The 22789-nt window shown below is 34.6% G+C and overlaps 1 protein-coding gene across 1 annotated transcript in view; it reads right to left on the bottom strand.

The window, feature by feature from the left end:
* Lrp1b (LDL receptor related protein 1B) overlaps window positions 1–22789 on the bottom strand; it is a 1445827-nt gene that overhangs the window by 250501 nt on the left and 1172537 nt on the right. Inside the window, 6 exon segments of the mRNA XM_050139953.1 lie at window positions 1142–1264; window positions 3813–3941; window positions 10313–10432; window positions 11482–11604; window positions 18794–18943; window positions 19181–19294. Coding sequence (XP_049995910.1) covers window positions 1142–1264; window positions 3813–3941; window positions 10313–10432; window positions 11482–11604; window positions 18794–18943; window positions 19181–19294 — 759 coding nt within the window.

Genomic DNA, 22789 nt, shown 5'->3' with positions numbered 1-22789 from the left:
GGGAAATGGGTAACAGGGAGGAGGCAGTAATGTTTTTAAAAAAACTAAATAAAAAAATTAAAAAAAGGATGAAATATGGCTCTAAGTCTACCTCACCTGGAGTACAGAGGAAAGCACTGAGTATACTACACAGTGAGGAGCCCACAGAGCACTGGATCCATGACACAGGGAGGACACATTTGAGTTAGCACCGTAATCCAGTGAGGTTAGAACGTTACACTGAGTTTCCACCATCGATATGAGGAGAGTACTGACTCCCGACAGGGCACAGGGGCTGCCTTTGCATGTGCATTAGCATTTAAGTAATCAAAGGAGCCCAGGCTTATAGAAGACTATAAATTAAAATGAATTTTAATAAATAACTAGTTGTACTAAAAATTCTACTCTGGAAGGAATATCTGCTATAGTTAGATAAACAACGTAATGCAGAGACACATTAGGTAAGCATAATGTGAAATTTGAACAGGAAGTAGTGCATGCATCAAATTAAAGGATGAAGGAAATAAGTACATATTTTTCTTGATTGTTTATGTGTTGTGACAGAATTTAGGGCATAAATTTGGGGGGTTGGTTTGTTTGGATATCATTATTTTCTCTAATATTTGATATAAAAGTAAAATTGGATAACCCAGTTATTTCTCACCTTCAAAGTTCAAAGTAACACTAACTACTTTGAAACTAAGGCTTTTTCTAACCATTTTCTTATTTGCTTGCTAATTGTTTTGAACCCACAGTAAGAGGGGGTGGTTTTCCAATGTATGTGTAACTATTCAGTATTACAAAAACAAAATATAACAAAATCAAAACAAAACAAAAAACTTCTGTACTCCATTGTGTAATACTAAATTCACTGGTCTTAAAGATACTAATAAATGCTTGTTTGCTTTGGTTACTTACACGTCTTAGAGTCCCCTTAATAGACCTTGAACAAATATATCTTAAGAAATGTCATATTTGCCAAGTGGTGGTGGCACACGCCTATAATCCCAGTACACAGGTGGCAGAGGCAGGCAAATCTCTGTGAGTTCGAGGCCAGCATGGTCTACAAGAGCTAGTTCCAGGACAGGCTCCAAAGCTACGTATAAACCCTGTCTCAAAAAAAACAAAAACAAAACAAAACAAAAGAAAAAGTCATACTTACCGCACTGCAAGGTCTCATCTGAGCCATCTCCACAGTCATCGTCATGGTCACAAACAAACTGCTTGGGAATGCACACCTTATTACGGCACATGAAAGCATTTTCGTCACATGTGTTATTGGGTGCTAAGAAATTATAAAAAAATAAAATGACATGAGCCCATACTTTATCTTCTCTCATACTCAAAACTTAACAGTAGGAATCTTTTCTCTGTCAATCTCTAGGTACTTCAAAAAGAAAAAAAAATGTTAACATATTGCAATTCAATGTATTTGGTAAATGTATATTAAAATGCTAATGCATAAATGTATGATTCAAAGGAATATTCGGTGAGCAGAAACTGTTAATGCTCATGGGAGAGTTGGAAGAACCATTAAGATGACTGAGAATTTTTCTATTCTTAAAAGAAAAATATTTCGATGACCTTCAAAAATGGCTTGATTCAAGCAAAATTTAGATCTACAAGGTAATGAATCTTGTCATAATTCCACAGATATCATGAATGGTGACCCTTGCAATGGAATATTGATCCCAGGGGAAACAACCCATGGAAGCACTGTTCTAGCAAGAGCTAAGTGATAGTAGATACACATTTGAAATCAAATTCATTCAAAGAAAATACACTTTGGTTCTATTTGCATAGAACCACAAGCCTTAGCAGAATTCTTTACAGTAAACTGAAAGTATAGATGCTGTAGTACTTAAGGATCAGGACATTGTAAATCCTTAAAATCGGTGATGGGCTGTAATCAAATGCCAGAAGTACACGTCTCATAGATGGCTCTCCTCTATATCTGCATGCTTGAGAAATAATCACCTTCATTACTCATCTGTTTCTTCATCTGTTTAATGAAGATAATTAAATCTGCCTGACAATGTTCCCAAGAGGATTAAAGGTATGTAGAACTTCCCTCTCAAATTAGTTATTCAACAATTCATAGGTACTCTCAGAATTCATATTTCTATACTAATTATGTTTTTACTCAATAATGTAAATAAAAAGTGCCTTAACTGAAAAGTCTTACGACTGCACTGATTAGCATATAAGCATGAACACACTAAATACTGCTATCCCTATGGAAAACTCTTTTCGTTTTGCCTTTCAGGTTTTGTCCCGCCATGGTATGGTTCAGTTTTCAAGAAATCCACATAAGATTCTTGGTATGTTTCTTTGTGATGATCTAACGTTCTTTAAGTGCATGACCGTAAGAACTGAGATTTTAAAATTTATTGTTCCACATGCCCCTTAGACCCCTGCTGCCAGCTACGCTATACCCCATGAAGCAACTTTCCTTATCCTCTCAGTAATTATCTACGTAAAACTATGAACAGACAAAACAAGAAGGATCTTTTTGTGTGAGGGGGTGTAAATCCAGTATAATTTATTTTCAACAAATTTATTGTGATCTGCTATGTAGAAGTCACACAGTAACAGCATGGAGTTTACATATTTTAGAGAAAGTAAAGCTCAGGTTTGTTAATAACGCATCTCACTTTGAGCTGTGACAGTTTCTATAATGCAGGTGAAATTTGCCGATCTTGACACATACATTCTTCTTCACAGCAGAGCAGCAGTAACTTTTGCATTAACAGTTTTAGGTAACTTGAGCATGATTTGTTATACTTTAGCAGAGTATATTGAACAATACCCATGTGGTCCACAAGTACTAATATACCTCCCAAAGTGCTAACTTACTACAATAGCAGTAGCACATGGGATCATCTGGATTTCTGAATTAATTCATCCTTTGTTATTCAGTCCTCAGTGGCCACATTGACCTTCATAAAAACACATTGGCTCCAAGATCACAGCTTTGTACATTCTACAACGGGATGAGTTGTGAGCAAATAAGGCTGTGTCAAATGCTTTCTGTGGTGTTGTTATTCCATTGACACACACATGTGCCATCAGGCGCACATATAATATTTTAACGATGTGAAGATTGTGTCTTTAAAAGAACTTATGATTTTGTCAGATTTCACTGAATGGACTGAATCTGACAAACAAACCCTTCCTGAAAAATGGCCCCACTCAACAGATCACGAGTTGATTCTGACATCTACATTCCCTTGCTGATGTCTGTCACCCTCCTGACCATACTAAAAAAAAAATAAAATAAAATAAATAAACTTTTGTTTGCTGTTGATAACACCTTCAAACGACCTTGAGTCTAAAACTTTGTAAATTGTCTGACCTCAAAGGTTTTCCTTTTGATCCTTCCGTTTCATTCAGGTCTATTGACTCTTTCTTTACCTGACCCAAGGGTTAATACCACATCTCTAGAACTGGTAGGTGTACACTGACTTCCTGATCTGTATTTATCTAATAGCCGCTATTTATAGAATAGGCATTCAAAAACAATTTGAAGGGGAGTGTTATTTAACAAGAAAATTCCGGACCTACCAACCATCTGTACATAATAAAGTCATGCTATTGTGGAGCTGAAAAAGGTCATTTGCAGCCAGTGAAATAGTTTAAAAACTGGTCCTGACATTGAACATTTCTAGAACACTCTGAATGTATAAGTCTTGATAAACTACTATTATAACATACCACCTGGACCCTTGAAGGATGGGGAAAGTAAAAGAAACTATATTGTGGTATGAGAAGAACAGTCCCCCAGAAGTCTGCAACTGATTTCTTGGACACAGAGCATCAGCCAGTGTTCGTACCACAGCCTGCAGTGGAGAGCTCATCACTCCCGTCGGGACAGTCCCTCTCACCGTCACACAGCCAGTGTCGGGGCACGCAAGCATGGGAGCCCTGGCAGCTGAACATGTCAGAAGCACAAGTGACGGCACCTTAAACCCAAAGAAAAGTAATAGTAAGTCCTCTGTATCCAATATAACATGGCCACAGCTTCATCTTTTTTGTGTAAATAAGCAAGAGCATCTTGCATTCTATTAAAGTAAAGTAAGTATTGAGAATCATGGATTAGTCCGTCCTAGTAACTGCTGCCATATTCTTGTTTAAGAATATATTTTTCCTAGTTTCAAGGGCTATCCTGTTTATAGCTGCATCAGACAAAGAAATACCTCTTCTCCTTGAACATATATCAAAGCATATACTGGAACTTTTAAACAAATGACACTGTGGAGATATTGAACATACACAGGCAGGAATAATGATGATAACATTTCATAGCTTAGCATGTATGAACTACCTAATGTGCCAACTCCTTTAGTCATGTAGAACTATTAATAGATGTACACAGAGAAAAGGAACCGGCTTCCACAAGCTGAAACTTGGAGAGAGCACAAGGGCACAGCTCCCCATGCAAACCTGGAGACCCAAAATGTTTCTTTTGTGATTCCAAGAACATTCTCTAATGTGCTAGTATGGGTATTGTTCTGCCACATCTTGCTGCAAAGAACAATGCCTGTACCCTTCACCATTATTCAGAATCTGCCTTTCCACTTCTGTCACTATTGTCCTGTTGTGATGCATGGTATTTCTTCAATGCTTGCTGACCTGGACTGTAAAGTCACAGGGATACAAACAGCCTTTCTATGAGTATATGGTGGCCACACATCAATGGCCAAGGGGTGTCCCTAGCTGCTTCTACACTATATATCTTCAACGCTTAATTTATTTGTCTACATAAAATGTTGAGTGAAGAAATTCAATCCCAATTTTTAAATTTTGCTTTTGAGAATAAAACAGTGTTCAAAAAATACAATAAACACATACTTCTGTAATTAATTATATCAAACTTTAATATACCTAGAATGATATATAACTAATATAGCAAAGTGATAACTCCTTAATAAACAATTGCAGGTTCATGGTTCAATTCCCAGCAATGCAAAAAATTAAAATAAAATAAGACTGATTTAATTGATAAAAAAATTGCTTCCAATCATGTTAAACATGACTAACGCAACTTAATAGATGGTGACTGTGTTTTTACTTTTCGATCATGTGATTGCTGTGAGCAGAAGGTGCTTCTCAGAGCATTGCTTTCAAACTGTGAAGCAGAAGATTGTCTCGGCAACATCACTGAGAGACCCAGACTTTCCTAACCCCGACCTTCCTTGACACATATGAGGCTTGAAGGATAATATTGATGTGAATACCTAAGTGTCCAGTTGTTAAGGAACTATATGTTTGATTGAGGGTAAGAAATAATTTAACAGAAAAAGGGCTAAATAGAAAAAACTAGAAAATAATCTGCAAAATTGAGGTTGCTTCATTTAAAAATAGAATTTATCTGATGTTATGTGTTAATGACTTTTAAAACAAGTATCTTTTCACAAACATTCTGTGAGTTCCTTATATTTTCAAGTCATTTTCAAGATTAAATTTGTAATTGCATGTTTTAGCTCCTTTAATAATGGAAATGCTTTAATCTAATTCTGCCTGGCCTATAAAATGTCTCTTGCCAAAATTTTCTCTACTGCTAGAAAAGGGGGTATGACTAAGTAATTATGAAGACATCTCCAACTACTAAATGGCATAACGCTCCTTGAACCTAATTTGATGGCTCCCTTGATAGTATTTAACAGATTCTGAGTGAAGAGCTTGCCAAAAACACTAAATCAATTGGGAAGAAACTAGCCATAGAAGGCCTCATGACTTCATTTTCTAGTTGCCACTGACATCTGGGATCGTGTTCCTCAGGGAAAAATTATCCCTGGGAAGACTAAACACAATCTGAAACCATCCATCATTCCTATCCTGTGCTCTGTTCAGACAGAAAGAGCCTATTAGTAAAGGTCAGTTTCCTATTAATATTTTGGAAACTGGATTTCAGTCCTGAACTCTGACATCAGCCATAATTTGTATGATTTCATATACATTTATTAATCTCTATACATTTTTTGTTATCACATATCAAAAGTTAGAAATGGTTAGTGATGGAGTACAGAGTGAATTGCAGTTTTGAACTCCTAGCATGCCATGTCAGAGATAAAATATGCTTGGTAAAATTATGCTAATTTACATCAATCACCATAATATTTGGAAGTAGGGCTTTGAAACCTCTGTTCTAATGGATTTCCCAAAAGGGTGTTTTAGCACAGTAAATGTTAGGAGGCTGAGTTATTTGTAAGGCTCTCTTCCAATTCTAAAATATTAGATATGTTTGCTGACTGAAATTTTGGTTGTAAGAAGTTCTTAGGCATGTAAGTAAATTGAATTTGAATAGACTCATTATTTTGAATAAAATTAAATATGGTTCACTATCATTTTCTTCTATACTTAAAATTGTTTTCAAGACATTGTTGAGAGATAGAGAGTAGAAAGAGAGGAAGTGGAAAAAAGAGAAAGAGAATGAAAAGTATAATGTCACTTAGTAAGGTTAAAAAGACAGGAAGGAGCACTAAGAAAAAGAACAGGGATAAACTCATGGACACAGTGCATGATAATTATAGCTATATATATATATATATATATACATATATCTTTATCCATGGAAACTTCATGAACTTGAGCAATAACATTAGTTTCTCAAGATTGCATACCCTGGAAATCAGATATGAATACAGTGACTCTGTAAACTCTAATGCCTTTGCACCTCTTATTAGGCTGTGTCTTCTATAAGACAGCAGTTGTCAGTGGAACTTTACAGTGGCTAGTTAAAAAAAAATGTCAGAAACAAGATGGCTTCATGCACTGGAAGCATGCTTATCCCATAGAAGTCCTATTTTAGAACTTAAAGATTTATAGTCAAGGAAAAGAATAGAAGAGCTAAAGACATGTAATTTGTCAATATTTCTTATGTTTAAAGAATATGATAATAGCCGGGTGGTGGTAGTGCATGTCTTTAATCCTAGCATTGGGGAGGCAGAGGCAGGTGTGTCTCTGTGATTTCAAGGCCAGCCTGATCTACAAGAGCTAGTTCCAAGACAGGCACCAAAGCTACAGTTAAACCTTGTCTTGTAAAAACAAGACAAAACAAAATTTGATAATGACCATTATGTTTTATATTTATCTCTTGTGTAACTGTACATTGCTCCAACCATGAAAAAAAAATGTGGGGCTGTCTTAAATGCAAGAAAATAAATTGTCTCTTTCAGGAGATAATGCCAATTTTATGTTGTCCACTGGGCAACTCAGTCAATGTTGAGAATTATAAAGAACTTCTGTCTCTGATAAAACAGTCTAAACAGCTAACCATTCTGCTGAACTATGAATGTAGAAAGACATTCAACTCTGTACAGCCAAATGAATTTATTACTCAGGTCTTCCTCTGCCTAAAATGACATTAAAAAGAAACCAAACCTACAATAATGAGTAAAGGATGTGCAAGTGTAAATGCATATAATACATACAATAAGTGTGGGGTAGATAGATGAATAAATAGGTAAAGAAACAAATAAATGCTATGATGAACAGCTGTAAAGACTTTATGGAGTTTATCTTGCTGTATTCTTTTAGCCCTTGAGAAATCTAGGTAGTAGTATCATTGAAACCACAAGATAAATACTTGTGATTATTATACACTGCATTTGCAGCTGAATTACATAGCACGCACCTAATAGTTAAATACATAGTAGGTGAATATAGACATTTACTGCTTCTACAATGCCATAAATATTAAATTTCATACTTGGAAAATTGTATACATTTGCTGAATTTCTTTATTTATAAATTAAAACAATGAGGCGTCAATGCTTTATTACAAAATGGGCATACAACATAGGTGATTGATGATAGTGAAAATCTATACTAACATTCAGGAGTCAACTCAGCAATGTGAACATATGTCATAAAGCATGATTATTTTGTCTAAACATGCCAATCAAAGTCCATCTGGGCACCCCACTCTCTAGGTCCTCCATCTTGGGGCAAAACCACAGGGACCTCCCCCACTTGCCTCAATTTCTCTAGCCAGAAAGCAGGTAATCTTCCCGTAAGTAAGCTGCTCCAACACCCCTATCCTGTTGATGGGACCCTGTAAGCTACAAGTCCCAATCTGTCCGCAAACCCTTCTATCCCCCTGCAACCTCAGAGGAACTCTGAAGCACAGACTGTGACTACACAGATAGGACTAAGAGAGGAACTCCCAAGCACAGGCTGTGTCTGCACAGAATGGATCAAGAGAGCAAACCAAGAGCACAGACCAAGATAGGGGACCAAGAAAGCAGGCCAAAAGAAACCTCAGTGTCTCCCTAACACACAGACAGCAACAGCACAGGACAAAGCAAGAACAGTTCAGAAAAACGTAGAAAGCAATTGCAAGAATTGGACCAAGAGGCAAAGATACTTCCAGCACCAACTGGAGGAAGATATAGATAGGTTCCAATGCAAGAATTTATTTAACAACTTAAAAAACAGCATGGTAACTCCAGAATCCAGTGGTCATATACAGGAAAACTTGATTATCTTAACCAAAAAGAATCAGAAGAAAATGATTTTAAATGTAAGCTTATGAAGATGGTGGAAACTTTAAAGATGAAATGAAAAATTCTCTTAAAGAAATTAAAAAAAACCAAAGAAATGGAAGAAATCAATAAATTTCTTAAAGATAACCAAGAAAAAAACATTGAAACAAGTGAAACTAACCGTTCAAACAGGCCAAGAATTACAGACTGAAATAAAGGCAATGAAGAAACATAAACTGAGGGAATAATGGAAATGGAAAATCTAGGTAAAAGAACAGGAACTACAGAGGGAAGCATAACCAACAGAATACAAGAGATAGAAGATAGCATCTCATGTGTTGAAGATACTATAGAGGAAATAGATGCATTGGTCAAAGAAAACATTGAATCCAAAAAATTCTTAACACAAAACATCCAGAAAATCTGGGACACCATGAAAAGACCAAATCTAAGAATAATAAGGCTACAAGAAAAAGAAGTACTCAAGCTCAAAGACACAGAAAATATATTCAACAAAATCATAGCAAAAACTTTCCTAACCTAAAGAAGGATATCCCTATGAAGGTACAAGAAACTTACAAAACACCAAATAGACTGAACCAAAAAAAAAAATGTTCCCTTACCATATAATATTCAAAACCTAAATCATACAGAAAAAAAGAAAGAATATTAAGAGTTGCAAAGGAAAAATAGTCAAATAACATATAAAGACAGACCTATCAGAATTATACTCAACTTCTCATTGGAAACCATGAAAGCCAGAAGGTCTGTAACAGATGTTCTGCAGACACTAAGAGCAGTTGCAAGCCCAGACTATTATACGCAGCAATGTTTTCAATAACCATCAATGGAGAAAACTAGATATTCCATGACAAAACCAGATTTAAACAATATCTATCCACAAATCCAGCCCTACTGAAAGTACTAGAAGAAAAACTCCAACCCTAAAAAGAAACTGCATCCACAAAAACACAGGCAACAGATAACCTCATGCCAGCAAACCCCAAAGAAGGGAAATGCACAAGTGCTACTCCCCAAAAATAACAGTAATTAACAATCACTGGTCATTAATATTTCTTAATCAATAAATAAAAAGACATAGACTTAGAGAATCGATACAAAAACAGGATCCATCCTTTTGCGGTATACAAGAGCACACCTCAACCTCAAACACATACTTTACCTCAGAATAAAGGTTTAGGAAAAGATTTTCCAATCAAATAGACCTAAGAAACAAGTGAGTGTAGCTATCCTAATATCTGAAAAAATAGACGTCAAACTAAAATCAATCAGAAGAGATGGAGACGTACACTATACACTCATCATAGAAAAACCTCCATCAAGATGAAGTCTCTATCCTGAACATCTATGTCCCAAATACAAGATCATCCACATATTTAAAAGAAACATTACTAAAACTTAATTTACACAATAAACACCACACACTAAAATAGGAGACTTCAACACCCCACCCTCCCCAATGGATAGGAAAATCAGACAGAAACTTAGCAGAGAAATAAAAGAATTAATAGATGTCATGACTCAAATGACCTTAACAGACATCTACAGAATAAATATTTCATCCAAAATCCAAAGAATTTTCAGCACCTCATGGAAATTTCTCTAAAATTGACCGCATACGCAGTAACAATGCAAACTTCAACAAATCAAAACAATAGAAAAAAATAGCAAGAGTACATATGAAAAGAAAAAAATCAAATACATATAAATGAATACATTAGAAAGCACAGACATGCTATATGTTTGCTTCACAATGATTAAACGCACATGCTACTTAAAACTTCACAGGAAAAATATTATTGGAGCGCACAAAGGAAGCTGCTCACCACAAACGCTGTCACTCTCATCGAAGCTATCTCCACAGTCATCCTCCCCGTCACAGATCCAGTGTTTAGAAATGCATTTTTGTACAGAACAAGCAAATTGGTTCCAAGAGCAAGAAGAATCTAGAAAACAAACATGATTATTTTAGGAGGAAACACTAGGAAAATAAATGCCAGTGATCTTTTGACAATAATGCAACCACAAACAATACTGTATTTTTTAAAACCCCAATGCTCACTTCCTACCTTAAGTTGTTTATATCAGCAAGAAAATGAACTATCACAGACTTTGATTCAAAGGAAATATTTTAAGTTGTGTATTTTGCTTTCAAAGATTTTCTGGGATGACCAGGAAAACAATGGAAATTTAGGCTTTTTTTTTTTTGAAGAAAAACATAATTTAAGAAAATTTAATCATTTATTAGTTCCCGGTTTAGAGATTATGAATTAACATAGACTAATTCTGAAACATTTTTTTTCCATAGCAGAGTCTGGCTCTAATGTGAAGATATGCAGAATCTTAATTACAAAGAGCATACTTCATTGTTTCCCCATGGAATTTACATTAAGGAGAGTTTGACATTTCACTAAGAATTCTTTTTTTAACCTTTTTCTAACTTCACTCAACACAGTGTGCCTGTGCTATAATAAAAGAGGCTTCTTTCTCTCATACAAAATTATCAAATTACAAATTTTATAAAACAAAATTTGAAACGCTTTCTTTCCTTCCCAATACAAATGAACTTTGCACATACATACACACATAATGAAATAGTGAGAAAGTGGAAAGTCCTTGAAGAAACAAATGCTTGAGTGTATCATTTCAAATCATGCACAATTAAAATCAAAATTTAAAACCATTATTTAATTTCTAAGAATAATTCGATATTTTTGAAGACTTTTTCTCATAACCAAATGTAAATATATTAACAGGAACTGAAATAAATCAGTCAAAAATGAAGCTACCACATTAAGACTAGTGTTGATAACTATTATTTTGAATATACAATTGTATGACAAGTCTGGGAGAAAGGTTGTTAGGCTTTGTTATAATTGTCTGTGTCTGCTTTTATAGTCTATTAACAATATTGTGCATCAAGTTCTTAGTAAGGGTCCTCGAATATGAGTAGTAATGTGTGCAGCTCATACAACAAGGCAGTGTGGAGGCTTACCACAGTGGAGTTCATCCAGCCCATCGTCACAGTCCTTCTGACCATCACACACCCAGGTATTCAAAATGCATCTTCCACTAGGACAACCAAAATAATTCTCTTCACATTTGTGTTTGTTTTGAACTATGATAAAACATAGAATGCAGTGTCAAATACGTTAAATTAATCTGAGGCTTTGGCAATTGGAGATACAATATTAATAATACCTGAGATGGAAGAAACACACCAGAAAACACAGAACAAATCACCCCAAGTCCTGAAGAAGGCCAAGGTTGCAATGACCCAAGAATAAGAACCCATCGTCAATCATGAGGGACACCCTTTCTATAGACTTGACTATAAATTCAATCCAAGACTGATCATAGAACTGGAAAAAGTAGTTGAGGGAAATACTGGAATACTCATTGAATCAATTCGATGAATTATTCAATTGTAAAAGTAAAAAAAATGGAAATAACTTAATTTTCTCAAAAGTGAATAAAGACAGAAATCATACTTGTATTGGAAATGAGTTCTGTGTTTATAATAAAAGTGCATTAAACAGCATGTCTTTTGGCTTAAAATAGGGGAGGTGGATTTAGTGTCTCTATTGTCCTGTCTTGAGTATCCCTTGGTAGGAGTTAGGCAATATTCTCAGTTTTAAGGTAGAAAAATTGTGCAATAGAATTTTAAACATTATCTGACTGATGAAGAGCAAGTGGATATATAATTATGAGACCTATAAATTAACATTAATTAATATTAATCATATATCTACTAAAATATCACAGTACAAAAAGTATTCTGGATGTAAAATCATTTCTTATGATTTCCTTTGAAAAATTGAAATATTATATAAATTTCATAGAACATAGAATATTCTATAGGTTTTTCTCCTGAATCAAGCATTTTTATCCTCTTGTAACCTTGGTTCAGATAAACTGAGATGTGTCTTCCCCATAGTCCTTCAGAAATAGATCCCTACACCTTATTTAAAAATCGCATTGATTGTTAATGATTGAAATTCAAAATTATCCTTTACTTTTTGTAAATACATTTTAGTGAACTCACCAATATGACAAAATTATTTTACACATTACATTTGCTGTGATGATATATAGATCATGTGACATGTGCAGCTTTGCACACTGCAGTCCTACACTCCCTGTCCACCTGCCACTGCCTGCAATCCTACACTCCCTGTCCACCTGCCATTGTCTACATGAGCATCCTGCATTTTTTACCTAGTGTAAAACTCTGCGAGCATTGTAAGATAACATTTAAAATAATGTTTTAATCTTAGAAAGGAATAATCTTATAAAAGAAAAGAAACACTAGTTTAATAATTATTATGTAATCATCTCTTGAACATACTTTCAAAATTGACTGCAGATATAGTGAGAGAAAGAATGTTTCACTATAAATAGAACTTTAGATTAATAATTTTGACACAAAGATTGATGAAACTAAGGCAATAAGGATTTTACCTAATCTTTTAAAAATATTAATTCATTCTTCCTACAGACGTTCTCAGGTCTCTTTCTCTCTCTTTTTCTCTTCTCTCTCTCTCTTCTCTCTCTCTCTCTCTCTCTCTCTCTCTCTCTCTCTCTCTCTCTCTCTCTCTCTCTCTCTCCCCCTCTCCCTCTTCCTCTCTCTCTTACACACACACACACACACACACACACACACACACACACACATTGCATCTCAGGTCCAATCCCTCAGGTTTGTTCCTAGTGCTTCAATAAGATAACATGTACAACCTCTCTCCCCCCAGTCATACTTCCAATGGATACCACAGACTATTGTTACCTTAACTCCATTCCTGACTGGTCACTGAATCTCACATCTGACAAAATCACACATTTCCTGTGAACATGCCATGCAAGAGGCCAGAAAAATCAGGCAACAAATAGTTATCATACTCTTTGAAAGTCCCAAGAGAATACAGAATCCAAGGAACAAAAATACCACTCAAAAAAGACAAACCCAGAAATAAAAACCTAGAAATTACTCCAAACCAGATCCTGAAATGCTATCTTAAGGACACAGTTAACAACAGCCAGAGCAATGTGTTACCATTAGAGCACAGCTTTCATACTACATCAATATTCCTTCACAGAGGAAGCCAAAGGAAACAACTTTAAAGCCAACTTTATGAAGACGATAGAGCTCCTTAAAGAAGTGAATTGATCCCTTAAGGAAATACAGGAAAGCAGAAATGAATAAGTTCCCTAAAGAAAACAAAAATAAGCAAGCAATCAAATAGTTGAAGAAAATAAATAAAACTGTTCAAGACCTAAAATTTAAAATGAAACCACTAAAGAAATCACAGACTGCTGGGATCCTGAAAACATTTAGGAATTTGAACAGAAACCACAGAAGAAAGTTTCACCAACAGTTAACAAGAGATGGTAGACTTAAAAGATATTATAGAAGGAACAGATTCATTGTTCGAAGAAAAATAATAATCTAAATTTTTCCTGAGAGAAAACATCCAAGAAATGTGGGACAGTATGACAAAATCAAACCTTAGAATAATAGGAACAGAAAAAGAATACCAGATCAAAAACCCAGAAAATATTTTTAACAAAATCATAGAAGAAAGTTTCTCTAACTGAAAGGACATGCCAATAAAGGTATAAGAAGCTAGGAATACATCAAATATATTGGATCAGAAAAGAAAGTTCTTGCATCACATAGTTGTCAAAGCATTAAACTTACAGAACAAAAAAAGAACATTAAAAAAACTGCACGGGAAAAGGCAAAGTAACATATAAAGGCAAACCTATAAGAATTAAACTCAACTTCTCAATGAAGACTCTAAAATCAAAAGGTACTCGAGAGATGACATGCAGACTCTAAGAGACCAGAGTGGCCAGTGCAGATTACTATATCAAGCAAAATTTTCAACACCACCATGGTTTGAAACTGAATTTCAACAATATCAGAAACAACAAATCCTATAAATTCATGGAAACTCGACAGGTGTCTACTGAATGACTGTGGAGACAAGACAGAAATATAGAAAGATAATTTCCTATGACTCAATGAAAATCAATATGCAACATATCCAAACTTATCGGATACATTGAAAGCAGTAGTAAGAGGAACATTTATAACACTAAGTGCCTACGTCAAAATAACTGGACAGATCCCATGTCAGCAACTTATCAGCACACCTAAAATCTCTAGAACAGAGGAAGTGACTTTTCCACTTATCCATTGATGGAAATACTCAAATTGAGGTTTCAAATCAATAAAAATAGAAGTAAAGGAAGCAATACAAAGAATGAATGCGACAAAGAGTTGGTCCTTTGAGAAATCTACAAGATACAGAAAGAATATTCAAATTAATGAAATCAGAAATGAAAAGGGGAGGCATAACAACTGACACTGAGGAAACCCAGAGAATCACTAGGTCATACTTTAGACAAGTATCTTCCACAAAATTGAAAAAAATCTAAAAGAAATGGACAATTTTCTTGAGAGACTTCACTTGCCAGTTGAATCAAAATTTTAAAAAAAATCTAGATGGACCTAAAACATCAATGAAAATAGAAGGAGTCATTAAAAGTCTTTTACTACAAGACTTTCAAAGAAAATCTTACGTACTCCACTTCAAATTATTCCACAAAACAAAAATGGAAAGATCAAGTTCATTTTATGAGGCCACAGTAACACTGATATCTAAACCACACAAAGACTCAACATAGAGAATTACAGACCAGTTTTCCTCATAAATAAATATGTAAAAATATTCAATAAAGTACTGGCAAACTGAATCTAAGAACACATCAGGAATATCATTCACATAATCAACTAAACTTCATCACAGAGATTCGGGGATGGTTAAACAAACAAAACAGTCAATGTAATCCATCATATAAACAAATAGAAAGAAAAAGAAACAAAAAAAATATTATTTCATTAGATCCTGAAAAATCCTTTGACAAAATCCAACATCCACTCATGGTGAAAGTCTTGAAAAGATTATGGATACAAGGTACCCCCCTAAATATAAAAAAGACATTTTTTAAGATTTATTTATTTATTATGTACACAACATTCTGCCTCGATGCATGCCCACACGCCAATAACCAATATCAATTTAAATAGAGAGAAACTAAAGAAATTCCACTAAAACCAGGAACAATATAAGGTTATCAACTTTCCATATATTTATTCAATATAATATTTGAAGTTTTTGTGGAAACAATAAGACAACTAAAGAAGATTAAGGGGATATAATTGGAAAGGAAGAAGTCAATGTATTGTTATTTTTCTATGATATGATAGTATACATAATCAACCCCACAAATTCTACCAAGGAATTTCTAGAGCAGATAAATACTTTTAGTGAAGTGACTGGATACAAAATTAACTAAAAAAAATAAAAATAGAAATAAGTAACCACTCCCCATAAACAATGACAAATGATTGAGAAAGATCTAGCAAACAACAGCTTTCACAATAGCCAGAAATAATATAAAATACCTTGATGTAATGCTAACCAAGCACATGAAAGACTTGTATGACAAAATCTTTGAGTCTTTGAAGATGGTATCAGAAGATGGAAAGATTTCCCCATGTTTATGGATTCTTCGCACTAACATACTAACAATGGCCATCTTACCAAAAGCAATGTAGATTCCACTCAATCCCCATCAAAATTCCAAAACAAATCTTTAAAGACAACACTGAACTTCCTATTGAAAAGCAATAAACACAACAAAGAAGCAAAAGAGAATAGCAAAAACACACCTGAACTATAAAAGAACTTTTAGGGTTATAATCAGCCCTGATTTCAAGGTATAATACAGAACTATAATAATAAAAGAAACACAGGAAATTGGCTTAAAAATACACAAATTAATTAATGGAATTGAATCGAAGGTTCAGACATTTATCTATATACCTATGGGCACCTGATTTTTGGAAAAGAAGCCAGAGATACACAGATACAAAATGGAAAAAATAAAGCATCCTTAACAAATGTTGCTGCTCTAACTGGATGTCAGCATGTAGAAGAATGCAAATCAGTCCCTCTCTATCACCCTACACAACATAAATCCAGACGCACTGAACCTGATAGAGGAGAAAGGGGAAAATGATTTCGATNTATATCACCCTGCATTAAACTCAAGGTCAAGGGATCAAAGACCTTGACACAAAACCAGACACTCTGTACTCATTGGCACAGGAGACAAGTTTCTGAAGGGAATAGCAATAGCACAGGATGCAAGTACAACAATCAGTAAATGGGATCTCATGACACCGAGAAGCTTCTGTAAGGCCAAGGACACTGTCAATAAGAAAAATGGCAGCCTATAGTATAGGAAAAGATTTTTAGCAACTCCATATTCAAAAGAGCACTAATGCAGAATAAATAAGGAACTCAAGATATCATCAGGTCAACTATTCCTATTAAAAATGAGGTACATTTCAAATGACTGAGAAACGTTTAAAGAAATATTCACCATCCTTAAACATCAAGGAAATTCAAATCAAAACTATTTGCTATTCCATATTACACCTGTCAGAATAAATAAGATTAAAAAAGAAAAAAAGCATGATAGTCCATGCTGTTGGGGATAGAGCAATTGTTATACCCCTCCATTCTTGGTGGAAAAGCAAACTAATACAGCCACTATGGAAATCACTATGGTGGTTCCTCAGAAAATTAGATATGCATCTATTTCAGGACCATGCTATACTATCCTTGGGCATACCCATCTTTAACCCAGAAGATATCTACACTTGATATCCAATGGCAAATGAAAAATCATTTTTCTTCAAATGAAACACACTGGTTGTATATACCACATGTCAGGCCAGATCTGATGTCCACGAATAGTTTGCCAACAAAACAAAAGGAACTCAATAGTAATTTTTTGAATTTGTTTAATTTTTAATTGCTTTTACATTTTTTCTTTCATCTGTCCTTTGTTTATTTCTTTTAATTTTTACTTTCATAATTTGTGTCTGTTTCTTGATTTGCTTTAATATGTTTTTGTCTTTTAAGAGAAGGAGAAAAAACAGAACACAAAGTTGGCCAGGTAAAAGGGTGGGATGGATTGAGAGCAGATGGAGGAAGCAATTGATCAAAATATATTCTATAAAAATGTTTCTGAATTTAAAAAAGAAGAAAAATAAACCTACTCTTAAATGGAGAACTACCGGTAATAAATAACACTAAAAGAAGAAGAGTCAATTTTCTCCAGAAATGATATCCTTATTTGGTTGAACAGAACCAAGTGTTCAGCCCTAAGCACCTATAAATAGTAACACTAAATAGACACAGATAGTTGTATTTATTTTTATATATACATATATGTGTGTGTTTGCATTTGTATGAAATGTTTAGAGAGCAAGAGGTTATAGAATTTAGAAGGGAATTGTGGGGGAAAACTGAGTTGGAGGGAGTAGAGGGAGATGTAGAAAAAAAAAAAAGACCTTAAGTAAAATCAACATTTTAGCTTTATACTTCTTTCAGTAGAAAAGTTAGGATCTTCCTAAGTGATTAATTGTGACTTCTTATGAAGAGAAGTTTTTTTTTTTCCAGAGTGTGTGTTTACAGAAATTGTGTGAATAGCCAAAAATTACCACTTCACAAAACATTTTGAAAAACCTTAAATGTTAACAAAACCTGAATTCAAGTGAGTGTTAGTACGGTGAGGTAGGCCAACAGCTGTTTGAGGCCATATTAAGTGATACCCTCTTAACCATGTATCCACTTCCAATTATTTTTGTGAGCATGTTGCATGACTTTATTTAGTTTTCTTGTCCTTAACTAGATGCTATCATCGCTATTATAGAAGTCATTTTCTAAAAAGCTAAATGATGTTCTTTAGAGCAGATATGTCAAGCAGAGATGGTTAAGGAGGATATATAAATGTTTCTGCCCAACTACGAACCGATAAAAAATAGCTCCCCTCCCCACCTTGTCCAAAGCTGAATGAACGGCATTACCATAACAAAATCATCAGCTGGGTATCACAAAGTAAGGTCAGTAATAACAATTGTCTTTCTTCTGTTTTTTTCTTAAAAAGGTTTTTCAAGTTTTGTTAATTTTCTGGTGAAGCTTTATAGATGATACAACTTAATATCTTAATCATCAATTTTGAAAGTACTAATGAGGAGCTAAATGTTAAACAATATGATATAAAATTAGTATATATGTCCTATGCACCAGTTTGCAATTCATTTGGAGAGATCAAGTGGCATATCTAGAAGAAGATAGCTATTCCTGCTCTGTGTCTAATTCATCCATTCATTCCTTAAGTAGCTATTAAATCTTCAAGACAAGAATTTTTTTTCTTGCGGAAATTACCTGGGCACTTTAACTCATCCGAATAGTCTCCACAGTCATTAGACCCATCACAGATCCAGCTTGGCAGAACACACAGTGAAGTAGAGTTACAGCTTATGAATCCTTTAGATTTCACTCCAAGTTTATAGAAATGTGTGCAATCTGTATTGTCTAGAAGGGTATGAAGAAAAATGAAATTAAAATCACATTTGCCAAAATTTATGAGACCTAGGTCACAGAGACGAGAAAACTTAACATTGTCAAGAGAGTAAATACAAAATTATGCTACAAAACAGGGTTAATTACATATCAATTCTGGAAGAAGTTCAAGAAAAAGTTGGACAGTGTTCAATTCAACGCCCACAGGTGTTCAGCCATGAACAAACAAAAGGTAGTAGCAATCCTTACTGCAGTCCTTTTCGTCTGAAGCATCTGCGCAGTCCATGTTTTGGTTGCATCGTGCTGATCTTGGAATGCAAGTTCCATCCTCACAGCGAAACTCAACTGTGGAGCAGGTTGACACTATAGAAACCACAGTGAAGAGGTCAATGGATAGAAGAGATTGAAAATTACCTCTGCTTTATATTTTGAGAACTTTCATCAATTGTATGCAATTTTATTTTAGTTCGGTGTTTGAATTTATATGTCTAAAGTGATACGCTGGCCCTCCAGCCTTTGCCCCAATATGTCTCCTACGTCCTCCACTAGTATGTAATTCTGTATTAAATGTGGATTTCTTCATACCAGTTTGTAATTGCCAGTTGGTGTGCTTTGGAAACCTCTGGTATAGGTTCCATTCAAGAACGAGTTAGGTCTTGTTCATTCTGATTATATGGACCCAGCACTGAGATAGCATTAAAATTGCAATGAAAATCCTCTCCCTTCCCATCTCATATAGTTAAACTCATGAGCAGAAGCAACTGTATGATTGCATGCCTACAGGGAAATTCTTTAGGTTAAAGAAACAGGCATAAGCAGGAGTGGGGAAAGAGAAGTGGGGAAAGAAGTGGGTTTCTTATCAGAATAGACAACTGACAATTACCACTGATAAAGCCATCTTTGCAATGGTTCATGCTGTGGATGCTTGAACACACAACTGTTCAACCATGTTGGTAGTGTTTATAATAGCAAATACAGATTACTCACGGTAACAAACATATGTATTATGTCTCCCTATTTCTGTTACAGAAGTTTGACTTTAGAATTTCCTCAGATTAGATAAAAAATATGCTTCAGTGTTTTAATTTTCTTATATACAGGTTTTAAGGAATACATTATTTTTAATTATACATTTATTTCTAGATTGCTTACACATTCATTAAAATGTAATAATTTTCAGCAATATGTTGTAAACAGGTGTATAGTATGCTGTGTATGTTAGATTCATCTAAGTGCGATTTTTATTCCAGTTTTAACTTCCGCAGACAGATGATATCAGTGAGTAACATAAAGGACTTTGTGATTATGCAGCCTTTACCTACATGGATATTATAAAGTGCCTATTTAATTATAAACAAATTATATCAATTGAAAATGGTTTAAAACTATTTTAAAATATGCAAATTTCCTCAGGGGTATGTATGTCATTTGTATTTCATAACACACTGTTCTTATTATATTTAATTGTATCTTGAAATGGCATACTTATTTGTTTAAATGATGATTAGAATAAATGTTTTATTTACAATTGGTGATTAAAATTGCTTCACTGCTTCTTCATTAAAAATAACAACTTAACATGCGAAAGAGATAATGCCATTATCAGAAGAGATACATGCATTGTTCCACAAAGGGAAAAATAATTTGTATGCCCTAAAAAGAATTTATAATATACCATTCTATTTCATTTCATATTCAGTTTTCTTTCAGTAGAAATAGTAAATACATCATACTGGAAGTAGTATATATGATAATCATTTATACTTTATTATTTTCCCAATAAGTCTTTGATTAACTATACTCGAAATGACTTCTTACAGTCTCTTTGTTAAGCAAACAGGATGCATTTCTTTGTGAAATAATACTGCAGCTATAAGAAAGCCTACAAAGGTACATATAAATATAATTTAAACATGGAATCCATGAAAGATGCCAAGAAGTCTTGGTTCTGTAGTGAAAATGAAACTAAAAAGAAAATCTCCTAAATATCTTAAAAGCAAACACAACTGTGAACTTAAAGTTTTTAGAGAACAGTGAGTGAGTGCAATAAGTGATAAGCAGATGCTCAGGAGAGTGGGGTTGAGTGTAGAAGACATAGGGATACATTTCTTCCTTGAATTAAGAATGGCTACAGGAAGGCAGGCAAGCAAGCATGGTGTTGGAACATTAGCTGAAAACTCACTATAAGACACAATCATGAGGCAGAAAAAGAGAGAGGGAGAAAGCGAACTGGAAATAGCATGGGATTTTAAGGCCTCAAAGCCTACCAGAAGTGATAAATCTCCCGCAACAAGGCCAATCTCCTAATTCTTTCCAAATGATTCTATCAGTTAAGGACCATTTATTCAAATAGATGAGCCTGTAAAAACTGGTCTCATTCAAATCACAACATAGGGTTAGTAAATCCTGGGCATAGGAATGAACTGTCATTAAAAGAGAATAGCTGTGAAGTGCCATGGATCATCCTCTGGACACACGTCTTCACTGATTTTGTGACTAGTTTGAGAGCCACAGGAAGGTTAAGCATAGATGAACGAGAAAGAAATTGGACTTTGTAATAATCCTATAGAATTCTGTGTTAGTGTCAGGATTGTTTTAGGAGATTATGACTCCTACATTAGTGGTCAATGAAGGTAATTTAAGAGAGAGAAATGCCGCCCCAAGAACTCTCGTGTTAAACACATGTTTTCCAGCATTATGTAGGAGGTGTAGTATAGATGGAAGTAGTTTAGTGGGTTGTGCCACTAAAAGTTAGAAGTTCCTCCCACTCTTCATCATGAGATAAGCAGTCCCAAGTAGATTATTCCACAACCATGGTATGCTGCTTCACTGTGGCCTAAAAACATGGATCCAAGAGCATGGTATTTGAGATTATGAGCCAACAGAAAGCTCTTTTTAAAGCTGCTCTGTCAGGTATGTCAGTCATGATGATAAACTATTGCAACATGCAAATAATAGTAAGTTCGTTACACCCTTAAATAGTTTTCTTTTCTACTTCTGTAATAACGCATTGTAAAGGCAACTTCTAGAAGCAAGAGCTCATTTGGCTTACGTTTTCAGAGGGATAGACGTGCATTGTGGCCAAAGATTGTGGCAGGAAACTGCAAGGATGGCAGCAAGAGCAGATGCTAAGAGCTTACAGCTCAAAGCACAAACAGGAAACAGAGCAAACTCAAAGTAGTAATCATTAAACCTCTAGTGACCTACTTCCTCCAAGAAGACCACACTGCCTAAGCTTGATAGAACAGGACCACCAACTGGTAACAAATATTGAAATGCGTATGAATGTTCACAGTATCTCATTCAAGCCATACAATAAGCAAATGAATTTCAATTTTGGGAAAGAAAAATCAAAACCCACTATATGTTGCTTCAATTACATTCTTAGGGTGGTTTCTGAGTGAGAAATACTAAATTTCTAATTTAACAGGTGAAAAAGAAAGTTGTCTGATATTTGTCCCTGGGCTAAAAGTCTTGAATAAGAGAGAAAAGAACACTATTTGGTTCAAATAAAGATAGGCCAAGTGTGAAATATTCAGCTTTTCCCTCCAGACAGTTCAACAGAAGTCATTAGTCTATAGAACACTAGTAAGAATACAACCATATCACACTGGGAATAGAAATGAGATACCACAAAATAAGTTCTGACAGGGACAGTGGATCAAAGGGAGCAGTATGACGAAAATCAAAGCCACTGATTCTTCAATGCTCTTTTCTTGTTATTCTTTCTTCCACTTTCTTTTTATTTTGTCAATTAAAATACTTTATGAGATTAAAAAGACATAAAATCAATAGGTCTTTCTGTGGTTCATGGGATAATTGTTACAAATAACTAAAGTTGATTCTCTCTTTTTACTT

Source organism: Alexandromys fortis, unplaced genomic scaffold (genome assembly GCF_014885135.2).
Source record: "Alexandromys fortis isolate MF-2015 unplaced genomic scaffold, M_Fortis_MF-2015_v1.1 scaffold_33, whole genome shotgun sequence".
Classification (NCBI taxonomy): domain Eukaryota; kingdom Metazoa; phylum Chordata; class Mammalia; order Rodentia; family Cricetidae; genus Alexandromys; species Alexandromys fortis.
The sequence above is the reverse complement of the archived record's forward strand: the minus strand, read 5'-3'. Positions and strand labels throughout refer to the sequence as shown.